This window comes from Salmo salar, chromosome 13 (assembly GCF_965601325.2).
Source record: "Salmo salar chromosome 13, fSalSal1, whole genome shotgun sequence".
NCBI classification, from domain to species: Eukaryota; Metazoa; Chordata; class Actinopteri; order Salmoniformes; family Salmonidae; genus Salmo; species Salmo salar.
The window spans coordinates 12,632,417-12,651,308 of record NC_138303.1 but is presented as its reverse complement, the minus strand read 5'-3'; the positions used below and the strand labels follow the sequence as shown (position 1 = coordinate 12,651,308).

General features: G+C 43.1%; 1 protein-coding gene across 2 annotated transcripts; it reads left to right on the top strand.

Annotated features, from left to right (window-relative positions):
* Positions 1–367: 367 nt before the first annotated feature.
* On the top strand, positions 368–17,908 carry LOC106566414 (SRSF protein kinase 1). 2 transcript variants are annotated; one of them, XM_014134420.3, is made up of 16 exons: positions 368–669; positions 1,375–1,429; positions 5,188–5,324; positions 5,772–5,880; positions 6,069–6,156; positions 6,323–6,517; positions 7,072–7,237; positions 7,377–7,402; positions 7,551–7,785; positions 8,089–8,238; positions 8,332–8,604; positions 8,843–8,943; positions 9,186–9,293; positions 9,889–9,958; positions 13,138–13,230; positions 13,511–17,908. In XM_014134420.3, the coding sequence occupies exons 1-16, from the start codon at positions 657–659 to the stop codon at positions 13,693–13,695; spliced, it is 2,004 nt and encodes a 667-aa protein (XP_013989895.2). In that variant the 5' UTR covers positions 368–656; the 3' UTR covers positions 13,696–17,908. The 2 variants fall into 2 exon arrangements, with proteins under 2 accessions (XP_013989895.2, XP_013989894.2); XM_014134419.3 differs by having other exon boundaries at positions 8,089–8,604.
* Positions 17,909–18,892: the final 984 nt, after the last annotated feature.

Genomic DNA, 18,892 nt, shown 5'->3' with positions numbered 1-18,892 from the left:
TGGATTTATATTACAAGTGCTCTTCCAAGAAGGCTCAAGGTCATTGGCAACAGAAATGACGTCAAATCACGTTATATGTACAGTAGCTTTGATTGGACTGATCATGTCAACATTGTACTTTCACTTAGCTAGCAGTCATCATCGTGAATCAAGTCTACTGGCAAATCCTTTTTAATCCTTGTCATATGAAGAGAAATAATGAAGAGAAAATATAGATATAACTAGCAGTTATTGGCAGAGAGGTTTGGAACTCTTTGTTATTGGTCTATTAACCAATTTATCACATGTCGATGTCACCATGAAAAGCTGAAACTCCCGCCCATGTAAACCTGGTGATTTAGAAGGGCCTGTGTAGATTGTATTTTCAACCAGCAACTACTGTATCAGCAAATAACACTGAACTTTTTCACGCTTTTACAGTGTTAGTTTTATCAGCTGCTGTACAATATGACATAAAACACAGGAAAAACGAATTTTGACTGCACTGGGCCTTAACATAAAAAAAAAAATGTTTTTGGATAAAATACATTTATTTAAGTCAGTTATTGACGTTGAAACGCGGGCTTTTAATCTGAAGGTTTCCTCATTGCCATACGAGAGTGACGTCATCGTTTGTGCTGCTGGCAGAACAAACGTCTCTGAACTACCCGATCAACATGGAGAGAAAAGGTAATCTTCATAAAGATACAAAATACAAACGTTTAATCAGTAAGCAGTTGTGTGTTAATATATTATTAACAAATGTCAATTGATGTCGTTTTTAAAGTTACAGTTCATTATAACGACGTAATCTTATGTGCGAAGTGTTTTGTGGAACTGCATCTCTTGCTAAGCTGAACGCCAGGCATGCGTTGGCTCAGCTAGCTACCTTTTACTAACTAGTTAGTACCATCAACCTGGCCCCTACAATCATTGCTAACTGCTTCCATTTCATGTGCTTTTCGTGAAAAAGTAATTGAGTAAACGTGGAGGGAATAATGCAGTATTTATAAGACAGATCTTCATTGAGTGGTGGTTGCACGAAAGCTTGCTAACTAACGTTAGCTGGCCAAACATCACAGTAACTCTTCCTGTTTAAAAGAGGACGTTACTGAATATTTTCACTATCTCACTTATGTTATACGGCCAGAATTTGATTCCTGTCTGTTTTCTGCGACAATAGCTAGCTAGTTAACAACTGTGGCTAACGTTAGCTAGCTAACTAATCATTTATTTGATACCTCAGCCAGCTTTCAAATGTCTTTGGCTAACTAACTTAGCTAGCACATAACGTTCAACCCAGTGAGGAAACATAGCTCCTAAAATACTGGTTAACCAGAAATGGGTTAGTTAGCTAGATATTGAATAAATGTGTTTTTATCATTGCATTTACAGTTCTAGCACTTCAAGCAAGGAAGAAGAGGGCGAAAGCAAAGAAGTCGAGCAAGAAGTGAGTAATTCTGTAGGGTACTGTTAGCATAGTTAGCATGTCTCGCTACGTTTGACACAGGGCATTTCGTTTGACCATAAGCATTGAATAAAGTTTCCGTAGGGTCCTAAAAAGGACTGACTGGTCCAGTATGTCGACGACAGCCACATTACTACTAGACTACACTTGCGGCAGATGTACTGATGTCGCAGTACCCCTTGATGTCGTGTATTTTTCGTTTTGATAAATTGTGTAAGTTGCCTGTCAGTCAGTACACCCGTTTTCTACCACATACCATAAACACCCAGTTAATTATTTATTTAGTAATGAAAATATGAGATGTTGTAGAAAAATGCAATGAATGTATTTGTGAAGTTTCAGGGAAAATACTTTAGATGGCACCTGTCCTTCGTTTCCATAGCAGCAGTTGGCTTTGAGTATGTGTGAACTATAACGTCCTCTGTTTGGTTTATTCTCTGTAGTCAGAAGGAATGCAGCATATCTGGAAATGTAATGAGCTAATAACATCAATATTTACATAGTGACACAAACTGCCATCAAATCAGTGTATGGTATCGTGTGACTGTGACATGTCGAAGTTAGATATGGACATCCTGAATGCATAGAGCAGGGGCGACAAAGCACTTCTGGGTTTTGTTTCCGTCAGATTGTTAATTGCACTCAGTTAATTGGTGTCCTAGGCCTACACTAAATCAGTCCCGAATTAGTAGGCAAGATTGAAAGCTGGCAAGAAGTGTAACTGGCCTCGAGGGCCAGATTTTGAGTAGCACCGGCACATAGTTTAGTACAAATGTAGGTGACTCTTGGGCCTGCCCTGAACAAAAATATACCCCCCAAAAATCCTATAACACCCATTTTCAATATTCTGAGTGACGTAGAGTATTTTAGTTCATGTTGGTATAGAATGGATTGAGATCGTTGTGGTTTACCCAACAACAGCCAAGCCAACCCACGCTATGCCAGCAGACATCCTTTCTGTAGGCCCGATATTATGTAATGCCTAGCTGCTGTGCTGCTATTTAGAGCAGCAGGAGAACGATGAAGTCCTCAGCACGGGCCAGCTGAAGCACAACGTTATGGATGAGGGAAAATGCCCTGCCCTTGAAGTTATTATTCGTTTGTCAGTTCCTGCTTTTGCTGACCTAAACAATGCTAAATCATTTATTTTAGTGTAAGAGTGCCTCTCATCAGACATCTATTGCCACCCTAGAAGTGTTTTGTCCTCTGTTTCACATGAATAAATCACATTTTAAACATTACATAAGCAGAATGACTCAAGTTAATGTTGTCCTTCAAAACAATTGATTCACACACTGTAGTCATCCTATGTATACGTGTGAACAATGTTGTTTTTATAGAGGATTATGCAATGGGTGGGTCTAATCCTGAATGCTGATTGGTTAAAACCGCATTCCAGCTGGTGTCTAGTCCACAAATTACAATCGGCTAAATTTAAGGCGTTGAAATGCCTATTTACTCTGTTCAATCTGACTGCGCAATCCACCGTCTCATCAGCCCAGCCAGGCAATTTATAAACTTGATCTCTAGATTAAAAAGCATCTAACATTTTAGTTTTCAACAGCATGGATTTGTATAAACCTTGCTGTCTGACTCTCCAACATTTGCAACATTTGTTTCAATATTCAAATTTGATCTCCGGCTGTCCCACAGTAATAAACATGTTGGGATGAGACATACAGGTAGGCAGAATTTGTCAGCCAGTCATGAATCGGCATCATTTTTATGTATATATTCAAAGAACTATCAATGGAAAACAGGTCAAATTTAAATAAAGTGTAGCTAGTTTGCTGTCCTTCCCGCTTCAGTTTGAAGTGATTGTTTGTTGTGTTGTTGACTAGCTCCTCTGAACAGCAGTGTCCTGACGAGAGAGCACATTTTCTATGCCAGGTGAAATCGCACCGCATTAGTTCATTATTATGGATGTATCCAAATAAATGTCACTAGAAAACAGCTTATGCAAATGCACTACTTTGCTGTTATTCTGGCTGCACTTTTTGACGTGACTAAGTTAGCCCTTGCTTGCTAGCTAGCCAATTATGGCTAAGAACGTTGCCAGCCAGTATGGCAATGGAACATTTAGATTAAACATTTACGTTTACATTACATTTAAGTCATTTAGCAGACGCTCTTATCCAGAGCGACTTACAAATTGGTGCATTCACCTTATGATATCCAGTGGAACAACCACTTTACAATAGTGCATCTAAATCTTTTAAGGGGGGGGGGGGGGGGGTTAGAAGGATTACTTTATCCTATCCTAGGTATTCCTTAAAGAGGTGGGGTTTCAGGTGTCTCCGGAAGGTGGTGATTGACTCCGCTGTCCTGGCGTCGTGAGGGAGCTTGTTCCACCATTGGGGTGCCAGAGCAGCGAACAGTAAACGACTGGGTCGCGTCTCTGGCAACCAAACCGATAGAACGAACGACCAGCCGGTTTGGGTAGCAAACCTAGATTTGTGTCGGAACTATATCTTGTGGAAGGATGAAATAGTATGAATACATTTATCAAAATGTTTTTAATTAAAATATGTAAATCATTTTTTGAATATGTAACCCATTGTATAAAAGTCATAATGCCCTCAAAGCCGGTGTTTGGTGGCTATATCAGCATCCCCCTCACATCTGATTGGCTTGAAGGGCATGCATTATTTCCCTTTATAAACTGGGTGGTTAGAGCCCTGAATGCTGATTGGCTGACAGCCGTGGTATATCAGACCATATACCAAAGGTATGACAAAACATTTATTTTTACTGCTCTAATTACATTGATAACCAGTTTATAATAGCAATAAGGCACCTTGGGGGTTTGTGGTATATGGCCAATATACCACGGCTAAGGACTGTGACCAGGCACTCGGGATGCGTCGTGCCTAAGAACAGCCCTTAGCCATAGTATATTGGCCATATACCACACCCCCTCATGCTTTATTGCTTAAATAACACAGTATATTTCACAGTAGATTTCAATGTCTATAGTTCATTCTTACATATTTGAGCTGCTTTTGAAAGCAAAAGCCGAATTGAAAACATTATTGATATTGTTGAATTCAAATTTCATAATGGCAAGCTATAGGACTGATGGTTTGGTTAGCTAAACTAACAAATATGTTGGTTTGGTTACCAAGGCAACTACGGTAGCTATCTAGTAAATATTCTAGCTACTTCAGTAGATGTTGAACACAATGTGTTCGATTATAGCCATGGTATAAAAGGGATAATCACCTCAGGGCTCTATGCGTTCTCTGAAAAATAATGCAACTCCGTGGAATATTGTTCATTATTTTCCGTAAAACGCATAGCCCCCCCCCCCCCCCCACTGATTATCCCTTACGTAAGTCAGTTAGTGGGCTGTCACTCTACTGTGAGACTGGAAATGGAAAGGGTGACAGTCCTGTATTAAATGTTAGTGTAATTGCCATGCAAGTATCACTCATCTCTGGAAAAATGTAATGTTTTCCCTGGAATGCTGGTTATAGAATGTAGACCTAATACTGTGCTGCTATACAACAAGATGTAATCTTAGTGCCATTAGTAATATACATTAGTAGGTCTGCCAGAAATACCGGAATGTTTTCTCTTGTATTATTTTCTGTGACTAAAAATATATTATTGAAAAGAGTTCCACTAGTGATTTAAGGAAAGAGGGAAAAGTTGAACAGTATTGGCACAGGCTGTGACAATATTTACCAAGTGCTCAGGAAGAAGGTCTCTAACTATTGCTATGCGTGTCCTCCATCCAGACAGCCAGCCCACCCCAGGGGGGCAGCACCCCAGCAGCAGCCCCAGCCAGAGGCCTCTCCCCAGGAGCCAGATGAGCCTGAGGAGATCCTAGGCTCTGATGATGAGGAGCAGGAGGACCCCAATGACTACTGCAAGGGTGAGGGGATGACTGCTGCGGGGGTGAGGGGATGACTGCTGCGGGGGTGAGGGGATGACTGCTGCGGGGGTGAGGGGATGACTGCTGCGGGGGTGAGGGGATGACTGCTGCGGGGGTGAGGGGATGACTGCTGCGGGGGTGAGGGGATGACTGCTGCGGGGTGGGCGAGACGACTATGAGGAAGTTACGTTCCTGCCTAATATGGGAATCTTGCCACTGGTTTCAGGCAGAGCCAAGAGTTTAAAGTTGGCAAAGTCAACCAGCTCATTGTATGACTTTTTAAAAGTAGAATGTTATTTCATTATTAGTCCTCTCTAGTTGTAATACAGTAACTTGGGAGTCTACATGCTTATTTAGGTTATTTTGGACTTCAAGACTGAGCCAATGACTCGTTTTAATGATGTTTTCTTTCCTACTGTCACTAATCTCACTCTGCTGCGTGTCTAGGTGGCTACCACCATGTAAAGATAGGAGACCTGTTCAATGGGAGGTACCATGTGATCAGGAAGCTGGGCTGGGGACACTTCTCCACTGTGTGGCTGGCCTGGGACATCCAGTAAGATCTCATATCGTTGTCTGTGAAGGCCTGAGACTGCATCACACTAGATTCTGATCAACAGATCTTCACAATAGCAGAAGCACTATTTGTTAAATCAACATTTTATTTTTTTGCTGAAATAATCCTATATTGCATAGAATCAAACATACATTGTCTTCTGTGACTGATTGACTGTTTGTTTGTAGGGTGAAGAGGTTTGTGGCTATGAAAGTGGTGAAGAGTGCAGAGCATTACACAGAGACGGCTGTAGATGAGATCAAACTGCTCAGATCTGTGAGTGACTAACTTAGTCAATCATACTCACCAGCATGACATCAGCCTGATATTTTCATCTGGAAAATGCTTCCTTTTCTTCCCTGTCCCTTTGTTCACCTTTCCTTTCAGACATTTGTTCTGATACGTTTTTTTATTTCCTGTTTTATTTTTTTGTGGTTCGTAGGTGAGAAACACAGACCCTGACGATCCCAAGAGGGAGATGGTGGTTCAACTACTGGATGACTTCAAGATCTCCGGCATCAACGGGACTCATGTGTGCATGGTGTTTGAGGTGCTGGGGCACCACCTACTGAAGTGGATCATCAAGTCCAACTACCAGGGCCTTCCTCTGCCCTGCGTCAAGACCATCATACGACAGGTAATACCACAGGGCGTAGTCCTCCATACCGTGGCTATCCAAACCTAATCCTAGACCTTGTTACTGATCAGGATTGGGGTCAATTCCATGTCAATTCAGCAAGTTAACTGAGATTCATTATTTCCTCTATTGAAAAGCAATGAATTGAAATTGAATTGGCACCAACCCTGCTACTGATCCTTCACCTCATTGACCTTGTAAAGATTCATTTAAAAACAATTCAGTCCTATTTTTTGAATGTCTTACTTATCTACTTAAACTATCACATGGTCTCTGGCTGAAGTGAAATTGATTTCCAGACTTCCTTGACCAAGAGGAATGGCAATATGGGACTAGTATTACGGAGTGGCGCAGCGGTCTGAGACGTCAATACAGCCCCACCCTTTCGGTCCCGGGCTGTATCACAACCGGCCGTGATCAGGAGTCCCATATGGCCCGGCGTCGTCTGGGTTAGGGGAGGGTTTGGCCGGGCGGGTTAGGCAGTCATTGTAAATAAGAATTCGTTCTTAACTGACTTGCCTGGTTAAATAAAATAATTGGTGCCCGTTGTGCAGGTTCTCCAGGGGTTGGACTACCTTCACACCAAGTGTGAGATCATCCACACTGACATCAAGCCAGAGAACATCCTGTTGACGGTGAATGAGCCATACGTGAGGAGGCTGGCCGCGGAGGCTACAGAGTGGCAGAAAGCAGGGGCTCCCCCTCCCTCAGGGTCCGCAGGTAGGGGTTAAGTCTATGAACCCCACATACGCACCGCACAGACGCCGACACACAGACAGCAGCACTCGTGCAAAAGTTCCCCAAAATATGGTACTTTGGTGTACAGCAGTATGTTGATTTGGCTCTGTTCTATTTTCAGTCAGCACAGCTCCAGCTCCAAAAGCAGTAAGTCGCCCCTTTTCACTCATTGCCTTTTCTTACAATTTCAGCCATTCAGTGTTACTGTGCTACTGCAACCACAACCGGTAGCTCTTGTATTCAGTAAACCCTGTTGACGCCTGTCCTGTCTGTCCTGCTTCTTCCTCCTCTCCAGACAACCAAAATGTCCAAGAACAAGAAGAAGAAGTTAAAGAAGAAGCAGAAGCGTCAGGCGGAGCTGTTGGAGAAGTGCATTCTGGATCTGGAGGAGATGGAGAAGGCTCCGGAGAGGGAGGAGGAGGATGATGAAGAGGATCCGGAATCTCCCGTATCTCCCAAGCAGCAGCGGCCATATTGTGCTCCTCTCAGACAGGTCTCCTTACAGGAAGTAGCCAGCCAAGACACAGCAGGTGACTTTCTTTAATTCAATTCAATACTACTTTGTCACTCAAGGGAAAGTTAGTATTTTTCAATCATGGGCCTGGAGATCCACACTGGGTTGTACAGCTTTTTGCTCAGCAGTGATGCACCTGATTCAACTAATCTACTAATTATCAAGCCCTTGATTAGTTGAACCAGCTGAGCTGGGACAAAACCCTGCACACCCAGTTGGGTCTCCCAGATTAGGATTAAGAACACAGAATTAAACTAATTAGAAGGGAACTACTAGTCCAGCCTCCACTAGATCTAATGTTATTTTCTCATTTACCCAGGATGCATTGCCCGTGCGGAGTTGACGCGGTTAGGACCAGAAGGGATAATAACAGACGCAGAAGTGAACTGTAACGGCCTTCATCCCGAGGAAGAGGACGATGAAACAGAGGAGAGGAAGGCACAGTGGAGAGAACAAGACCAACACAACGGTAACGTAGACCAAACAGAGAATTGTCCTCTTCTTCAGGAGTCTCCTCAATCTCAACCCGTGTATAATGGCCTGGTGTCCCCGGATACCCCAGAGAGTGAGGAGGGGAGTGGAGCTCTGACCAGGAAGGTGGCTGAAATAAAGACTAAAGCATCCGAGACTGAGACGACAAGCTTTGGTGGCCGGGAGGAGGAGGAGCTATCGCCAGAGGAGCAGAAGAATCAGGAAAGGAGTCAAGTGGAAGTCACAGAGGAGGCGCAGGGCAGGAGTTGGAAGGAGCAGAACAGGAGTCGTGGGGAGGAGGAAGCCACAGAGGAGGTGCTGGAGAACGTCCAGTATGGAGGAGAACAGGAGAGTCTGAAGGACGGTGAGCAGACAGTCGGGGACGGTCGGGGACGGAGGGCGGGCGGACGGTCGGGGACGGAGGGCGGACGGTCGGGGACGGTGGGCGGACGGGTATCAGATAACAGGCGGATTTTGGATGATTTTGCTAATTAGATTTAGGCATGGGTGTCGACTACAGTACGTTGTTGTATTCCTCCTCTATTTGACGGTCAGATCAGTGTTGTAATGGCAGGTTGCTGAGTTTCTCTCTCTCCTTGCAGCCAAATTAGCAGCGGGGAACCTCCTGGTGAACCCCCTGGAGCCACTCAACGCAGACAGACTGAAGGTCAAGATAGCAGACCTGGGGAACGCCTGCTGGCTGGTGAGTATCTGTGTGTAGATGACCTAAGGCATTTCCTGCTTAACTCTTCCCCGGCATTAATGTTGCCTGCTTGCTTGAGTTTGCCAATGGAATAATCCCCCCAAAAAATCTGAACTCCGCCCCAGCAGGCTCAATCAAACGTGGAAAGTAATTCAAAAAGAAAAAACACTGTTTGAACCCAGTTCTGCAATAGCAGTCTCATTGACCTGGCTCCCTCTTGCCCCTTTCTCTCTCCTCCGCAGCACAAGCACTTTACGGAAGACATCCAGACGAGACAGTACCGTTCTCTGGAGGTGCTCATAGGGTCTGGCTACAACACACCAGCTGACATATGGAGCACAGCCTGCATGGTAAGACTGGACCACAACACACTTTAAGACATTTTAAAACCAGTAAATAGAAAAGTAGAAGAGATTAATTTAGTCATTTCCTTGCTGTAATTGGATGTAGTCTTGGGTGGATCGCGACGCTACGACCACGGACTAGAATTCCCTTTTACTAGCCACGTGAATTACCCCACTTGGGATAATTAAGCAATAAGGCACGAGGGGGTGTGGTATATGGCCAATATACCACGGCTAAGGGCTGTTCTTATGCGCAACGCGGAATGCCTGGATACATTGGCCATATACCACAAACCCCTGAGGAGACTTATTGCTTTTATAAACTGGTTACCAACGTAATTAGAGCAGTAAAAATACATGTTTTGTCATACCTGTGCTATACGGTCTGATATAACACGGCTGTCAGCCAATCAGTATTCAGGGCTCGAACCAGCCAGTTTATAATAGAGGATATTTGACTCTGATGGAAGAAAGAGGGACATCTGTACAAGGAGATCATATTTAGAATGGCTTTACAAGATCTTCCTCCCTACACGTGCACTGTCTGCTTCCTGCCATTCGGCTGTCTGTGTTTTGTTGTTTATTGTTTCCTTCTCTGCAGGCGTTTGAACTGGCCACTGGGGACTACTTGTTTGAGCCCCATTCCGGGGAAGATTACTCCAGGGACGAAGGTAGTTATGCAGCCTACTATTCATCTGCTTGATTTGAATATAACTATGGTAGTCTAATTTTAGGTTGCCTCTGTGCTAATCTTACATGCCTGATTCTAATAATTAGCTGGTTTATCAGCTGGATCCGGTTATTTACAACTGGGGTTGGAGTTAACCTACAGGAGGGTAGCGCTCCAGGAACGGGGTTGGAGTTAACCTACAGGAGGGTAGCTCTCCAGGAACGGGGTTGGAGAGCCCTGCCCTACAGAGAAGAGCTATTTTGGATTCTTGACATTAACCGTTTGCATACTGTGAAATACCTTCTGAAATATTAATAGGTTTTCATTTCAATCTCTTCTTGTCACTTTGGGATTTTACTTGGTTCTAAATATTAATAAATGCATTAATGATTAAAAACCAACAGTTATACTTTGTGCAGTAGGTGGTGTGTACATTCAATGGTACAATACTGTGCAATGCATTTCATGGTACAATACTGATTAGTAGTCTAGTTGACAGTGAAGATTACAGTGATTTTGTAATTGGTTTAATAGCCATCTGGATACATTGTTTTAGCATGTGTCAGCTAGCCTGGGCCTGTTCATTACTGTAGCCAGCTGGTCTATTACTGTCATACCATGTGTTTAATAGGAGAGATGAAGTTGTTGACTCTAGAACGTTGTGTGGTATTGTAGCTGGCTATATGTCAGCTATAGTCAATCTTAAAGGGCCAGTTTCCCGGATTATTTTAAAGCCTTGACTGGAAAGTATGTTCAGATTTTACATTGAAATTGTTTTTAGTCCAACGGAAACCTGCTAGGTGTTTATTATGTACCTATCCACCCCTCGTTTTACAGCTTTCCTGCTACATAATAACCTGCTAGGTGTTATGTACCTATCCACCCCTCGTTTTACAGCTTTCCTGCTACATAATAACCTGCTAGGTGTTATGTACCTATCCACCCCTCGTTTTACAGCTTTCCTGCTACATAATAACCTGCTAGGTGTTATGTACCTATCCACCCCTCGTTTTACAGCTTTCCTGCTACATAATAACCTGCTAGGTGTTATGTACCTATCCACCCCTCGTTTTACAGCTTTCCTGCTACATAATAACCTGCTAGGTGTTATGTACCTATCCACCCCTCGTTTTACAGCTTTCCTGCTACATAATAACCTGCTAGGTGTTATGTACCTATCCACCCCTCGTTTTACAGCTTTCCTGCGACATAATAACCTGCTAGGTGTTATGTACCTATCCACCCCTCGTTTTACAGCTTTCCTGCTACATAATAACCTGCTAGGTGTTATGTACCTATCCACCCCTCGTTTTACAGCTTTCCTGCTACATAATAACCTGCTAGGTGTTATGTACCTATCCACCCCTCGTTTTACAGCTTTCCTGCTACATAATAACCTGCTAGGTGTTATGTACCTATCCACCCCTCGTTTTACAGCTTTCCTGCTACATAATAACCTGCTAGGTGTTATGTACCTATCCACCCCTCGTTTTACAGCTTTCCTGCTACATAATAACCTGCTAGGTGTTATGTACCTATCCACCCCTCGTTTTACAGCTTTCCTGCGACATAATAACCTGCTAGGTGTTTGTTATGTACCTATCCACCCCTCGTTTTACAGCTTTCCTGCGACATAATAACCTGCTAGGTGTTTATTATGTACCTATCCACCCCTCGTTTTACAGCTTTCCTGCTACATAATAACCTGCTAGGTGTTATGTACCTATCCACCCCTCGTTTTACAGCTTTCCTGCTACATAATAACCTGCTAGGTGTTTATTATGTACCTATCCACCCCTCGTTTTACAGCTTTCCTGCTACATAATAACCTGCTAGGTCTTTATTGGACATTATTGTTATGAGTAAATGTATGAACATGTGATGTTGAGTACCTAGCTGCATTCCTGTGTTTATTTTCCCCCTCTTAACAATTGGAGTTATATTTCTGTCAACATCCTCTCCAGTTCCCCACACCCTCTACTCATCTGCCTACTCCTCCCTCATTCGCTCTTCTTCTCTTCTCCTCCTCTGATTCTGTGCTAGGCTTTTTGTTCATACTTGTGTACGTTGAGTAACTTTAAAAAAAATCTGTTTGGCACAGCTTGATTTGATTCAGTGGCACGTTTAGGTATTTTCTGAGGTAGGTGGAAGCTAGCCCAAGGCTAGCTGTCATAAGCTACAGCTCCATCTGCTACAGCCACGTGGTGACTGCTCACACCTTGAATCTGAACATCTAGTTATAGGTGGGTCTCAATCAAGGCCAGTTGTGATACAGCCTGGAATCAAACCATGGTCTGTAGCGACGCCTCTAGCGCTGAGATGCAGTGCCTTAGACCGCTGCGCCACTCGGGAGCCCCAAAATATGCTGCCGCTTGGCTCTGTTCTGCTTCTTTCTTCCTCTGCTTCCTCCTTGCTTCTCTGCCCTGCTTGCCTCGCTTCCTCCTTCCTCTGCTTCCTCCTTTCTTTCTCTGCTTCCTCCTTTCTTCTCTGCTTCCTCCTTTCTTCCTCTGCTTCCTCCTTTCTTCCTGCTGCCTCCTCCTCGCTTCCTCCTTTCCTCTGCTTCCTCCTTTCTTCCTCGCTCCTCCTTCTTCCTCTGCCCTCCTTTCTTCCTCTGCTTCCTCCTTGCTTTCTCTCTTCCTCCACTTTCTCATTTCTCTAGCTCATATATATATATATATATATATATATATATATATATATATATCTCTGATTTTATTGAGTTGTTGGGGAAAGTTCCCCACCACTATGCACTGAGTGGGAAATTCTCCCAGGAATGGTTCACCAGAAGCGGTACTGTGTCTGGGGGATGGGGGGAGGTAGAGCATGCAAGGTCCTCTGACAGCACCAGGAGACCCAACTGCTACATTCCAAATGTCAACACTTGTATACTACGTAGAATCAGAACCACTTTAAATCCAGTCTCTGTCATGTATAGGTGTTCTCTATTTAGTTTTAGGCAGCTGTCTTTGTACTGTTTGACAGGTAGTTATAAGGATTGTACACCCCAAAATAAATGGGACTTTACACCCAAATAAAAGGCGGGTTCCTCAAAGTGCTGTCGGACTGACCCCCTTCACCCAGGGTGGGCCTGTGACTGACTGGCACACCAAGTCTGACTCTGTTTGTCTCGTCCTCCCCTCTTCTCTTCCCCCTGTCTCTTTCCTCTCATTGTCTGTGCAGACCATATTGCATTGATCATTGAGCTGCTGGGGCAAGTCCCACACAAACTCGTAACAGCTGGGAGATATTCCAAGGATTTTTTCACCAAGAAAGGTAAAGCAAAGCGGTTATGTAAGGTTTTTAAATGACCCATCTCTCCTTTGTTGTAAATCTATGCGTGTATTTCATCGTGCCAATCTTTTATTTTTATTTTCTTGTATGCTGTCATTTAAAGGAAAGCTTTTAGTAACGGTCTTGAGTTGTGTGTGTGTGATGGTGGTGAGTCTTGCTGTGGTGGTGTAAAACCCTGTCTGACTGGCCGGCTGAGTGCCGTCTCTTTCTGTCTAATCCTTCTATGTGTCTCTGAGGCTGTCTCTTAACTTCTCTTTCCTAGGGGACCTGAAGCACATCACCAAGCTGAAGCCGTGGGGGTTACTAGAGGTGCTGCAGGATAAGTACGAGTGGTCCAAAGAGGAGGCTGATTGTTTCGCTGACTTCCTCCTCCCCATGCTGGAGCTGGTACCAGAGAAGAGGGCCACGGCTGCAGACTGCCTGCGCCACCCCTGGATCGCCCCCTAGTGACGGCCCCCAGTACTGCAATGCAAAACACCTAGGGCCTGTTCAGTAGGCAAACGTATTTGAATGTTGCAGCTAATTTGAATGATTGGAGCTGACTTAACTCATTTTTCTACTTGTCATTGAGGCATGTTTGTTCTCCATTAAGGACTTCTATCCGAACGTTCCATAACGTTTTGCCCTGCTGAATGCGGCCCGGCCTGGTTTGCCCCTGATGAAACCTTCCAACCACTGCAATGTAAAACCCTGGGGCTATGTTCAGGAGTATGTAACGTTACTGAACGTTCAGATAAAAATGTATGGTGTCGAACACATGATCATCTGTCAGAGTAGGCAATCGTGTCTGCTCTTTTCATTACAGTTCTATCTGCAATGTTCCATTTGACATTTTAGTCATTTAGCAGACATTCTTATCCAGTGCGTCTGCTGCTAGACCAGTGTTTCCCAACTCCGGTCCTCCAGTAAGCCCAACTCCGGTCTTCCAGTACCCCTAACAGCCCAACTCCGGTCCTCCAGTTCCCCCAACAGCCCCATGTTGTTGTAGACCTGGACAAACCTACCTGATACAGCTCATTGAGGACCTGATGAGTAGTTGAATCAGGTGTGCTTACCTGAGAATGTGTACTGTTGTGGAGTTAGGAAATACTGTGTGAAATGACTCCAAATGTAAAAGTAGCGTTTCACGTCCCTGAATTATATCCCTAGATGTATCCCCTCTAGTGGAGGCATCTGGCCACTGGGATGAAAATTAAACCTCTTACAAGAGACTTGTTGCAACAGATCACTTTCCAATTGGATCATCTGAGATGGCTATTTATTTTTGGTTTGTATTCTTACAATTTATTCTTATTATCGTCATCAAGGACTCTGTCTTTTTATGTTTGTTTCTCCTTTTTTTCTTTCCTTTTGTACTGATGTTTAAGAAGCCAGTAGACAACACTGACTATAAACCAATCATTTTGGTGGTCCAGAATTCTGTGCTCTGTACACTTCTCACCCATATACACTATATATATACAAAGTATCTGGACACCCCTTCAAAATTAGTGGATTCGGCTATTTCAGCCACAACCAATGCTGACAGGTGTATAAAATCGAGCACGCAGCCATGCAATCTTCATAGACAAACATTGGCAGTAGAATGAATGGCCTTACTAAAGAGCTCAGTGACTTTCAACGTGGCACCGTCATAGGATGCCATCTTTCCAAAAAGTCAGTTTGTCAAATTTCTGCCCTGCTTGAGCTGCCCCAATCAACTGTAAGTGCAGTTATTGTGGAAACGTCTTGGGGCAGCAACGGCTAAGCCGCGAAGTGGTAGGCCACACAAACTCACAGAACGGGACCACGGGGTACTGAAGCGCGTTAAAATCATCTCCTTGGTTGCAACACTCACTACCGAGTTCCAAACTACCTCTGGAAGCAACGTCAACTCCATATTAATGGTTTTGGAATGAGATGTTCGTTGAGTATGTGTCCACATACTTTTGGTTATGTAGTGTAAGATAACTTGTAATTCCCACCACCATCTTGCTTTGTTCTACCCCAGCACAAGACCTGGAGCAGAATAAGATCAAGGAACTGTAGTCACTAGTGCCCTCCACCACTTTTGTAATCCTGTCTCTGTCATATAACTTGATACCACTTGGGTTTTCCTCTGATAAAGGCAAAGAGTACTAATGTGTTACACCTTCACCCATAAGGCATTTTGTTTTGTATTAGGAAGTTGCACATAGGGCAAACGAACATGAATGAACGTGTAGGTTGCACTCCACTCTTCTTTTCTTTTATGGACTGAACTATTTCTTGATCTCCACAGGAAATACATTAGAGGGCTGTCTAGCTGTTCGGGTCAGTAAAACCCATACCACCTTGTTTGTACAGAATCGGTTATTGTATTACCTTGTCATTGATTCATTCTCATCGGATTAGAGACTGATTTTCTACATGTTTTGTGGGTTTCATTAAGTAATATTATGTTCATAAGAGCCCCATCCAAAATAAGAGATTTTGAGAAAAATAAAATTGTCTGTGTGTGTATACCTTTACCAAAGAGTTTGCCTTGTTCTGTATATTACAGCCATGTACAGTTTTTAACAAATTCTAGGGTGTGTCCGAAATGGCACCCGCTTCCCTTTACAGTGCATTCGGAAGGTATTCAGACCCCTTCACTTTTTCCACATTTTGTGTTGCAGTGTTATTCTAAAATGGATTAAATTTGAATTTTTCCCTCATCACACAATACTCCATAATGACAAAGCGAAAGCAGGTTTTTAGAAATGTATCAAATTTACATAAGTATTCAGACCCTTTTCAGTACTTTGTTGAAGCACCTTTGGCAGCGATTACAGCTTTGAGTCCTCTTGGGTATGACGCTACAAGCTTGGCACACCTGTATTTGGGGAGTTTCTTCCATTCTTCTCTGCAGATCCTTTCAAGCTCTGTCAGGTTTGATGGGGAGTGTCGCTGCACAGCTATTTTCAGGTCTCTCCAGAGATGTTCGATAGGGTTCAAGTCCGGGCTCTGGTTGGGCCACTCAAGGACATTCAGAGACCTGTCCCGAAGCCACTCTTGCGTCGTCTTGGTCGTGTGCTTAGGGTTGTTGTCCTGGCATTCAGGCCAAATAGTTCAATCTTGGTCTCATCAGACCAAAGAATCTTGTTTCTCATGGTCTGAGAGTCCTTTAGGTGCCTTTTGGCAAACTCCAAGCGGGCTGTCATGTGCCTTTTACTGAGGAGTGGCTTCCGTCTGGCCACTCTACCATAAAGGCCTCATTGGTGAAGTGCTGCTGAGATGGTTGTCCTGGAAGATTCTCCCATCTCTACAGAGGAACTCTGGACTCTGTCAGTGACCATCGAGTTCTTGGTCAACTCCCTGACCAAGGCCCTTCTTCCCTGATTGCTCAGTTTGCCAGGGCGGCCAACTCTAGGAAGTGTTGGTGGTTCCAAACTTCTTCCATTTTAAGAATGAAGGAGGCCACTGTGTTCTTGGACCTTCAATGTTGCAGACATTTGTTGGTACCCTTCCCCAGATATGTGCCTCGACACCATCCTGTCTCGGAGCTCTACTGACAATTCTTTTGACCTCATGGCTTGGTTTTTGCGCTGACATGCACTGTCAACTGTGGAACCTTTTATATAGACAGGTGTGTGTGGCCTTTCCAAATCTTGTCCAATCAATTGATTTTACTACAGGAGGACTCCAAGTTGTAGAAACATCTCAAGGTTGATCAATGGAAACAGGATGCACCTGAGCTCAATTTTGCGTCTAATAGCAAAGGGTCTGAATCTTTAAGGTATTTCAGTTCTTTATTAAATTTGCAAAAATGTCTAAACCTGTTTTTGCTTTATTATTATGGGGGATTGTGTGTAGATGAGAAACATTTATTTAATTTTTTTAATTTAATACATTTTAGAATAAGGCTGTAACGTAACAAAAAAGCATCTGTAGAGAAGAATGGAAGAAACTCCCCAAATACAGGTGTGCCACGCTTGTAGCGTCATACCCAAGAAGACTCGAGGCTGTAATCGCTGCCAAAGGTGCTTCAACAAAGTACTGAGTAAAGGGTCTGAATACTTATGTACATGTGATACCAGTTTTTAGATTAAGACATTTGAAAACATTTCTAAAAACCTTGTTTTGCTTTGTCATTATGGGCTATTGTGTTAAGATGGATGAGGGGGAAATAATCAATTTAATAAATTTTAGAATAAGGCATCAACGTAACAAAATGTGGAAAAAGTCAAGGGGTCAGAATACTTTCCAAATGCACTGTATAGTGCACTACATGGGAAGAAGGGTGCAATTTGGAACGGACCCTACTATGTCTTAGCTAAAATGATTTAGCTGGGTAGTGATGTTTTAATAACGCATTTGGAAGAAGTGTGCAAGGTCTTTTGTACGCATGTCCATCAGCTGTTAAATAGCACTGTCTCCTAGATGTCTGAACCAAGAGTTTGACATTCATGTAAGAAAAATGGTGTGATATCACTTTGATTTGTCTTGCCTTCCGGGTTACCAACTTGGTCATTGGGTAAATATATATTATTTTCTGGAACTACTACATGTACCCATCTCATTGCTTTTAAGTTATTAGAGATGCACATGGTCATGTGAGGTGAAATGTGTATTTTGGGATGTGAGCACTGTTTGTTTGACCTGACGAAGATCTGTTTCGGATCGAAGCGTTGTCAATAAAGATGTGAATTGAGAGCTTTAACAGTGTGTGTGGGCCTTCTTGTTCTGTACTAGTATTCTTTATTAGCCCAGAACCTATGTTTTTAAGTATGTGCGTAGGAGCACAAACATAAAATGTGTATTGATGATTATACAGTTATATTGTATACAGAAAACATTGCTAAATAACAACATGATGAAATAAAACTGCATTAAATGACCAAGGCTCGAAAAAGGGTGAAAACCATATGAAAACAGGGTACCATTGGATACAGTAAGGTCCAAACAACTGTCCTCTAGCATAATGAGTAATTAAACTGTCCTCTAGCGTAATGAGTAATTAAACTGTCCTCTAGCGTAATGAGTAATTAAACTGTCCTCTAGCGTAATGAGTAATTAAACTGTCCTCTAGCGTAATGAGTAATTAAACTGTCCTCTAGCGTAATGAGTAATAAAACTGTCCTCTAGCATAATGAGTAATAAAACTTCACTTTAGCATAATGAATAATACAACTGCCCACTAGCATAATGGAATAGTCTAGTCAAAGCCCAGACCTCAATCCAATTGAGAATCTGTGGTATGACTTAAAGATTACTGTACACCAGCGGAACCCATCAACCTTGAAGGAGCTGGAGCAGTTTTGCCTTGAAGAATGGGCAAAAATCCCAGTCGCTCGATGTGCCAAGCTTATAGAAACATACACCAAGAGACTTAATTGCTGCAAAAGGTGGTTCTACAAAGTATTGACTTTGGGGGGTGAATAGTTATATACGCTCAAGTTTTCCTTTTTTTTCTTATTTCTTGTTTGTTTCAGAAGAAAAAATATTTAGCATCTTCAAAGTGGTAGGCATGTTGTGTTAATCAAATGATTACAAACCCCCCCAAAATCTATTTTAATTCCAGGTTGTAAGGTAACAAAATAGGAAAAATGCCAAGGGGTGAATACTTTTGCAAGCCATTGTACGTGTCAGAATCTGGACTGAAACAGAATCCCTTTGGGCTGGAATCCACAGTGTTATTGTCATC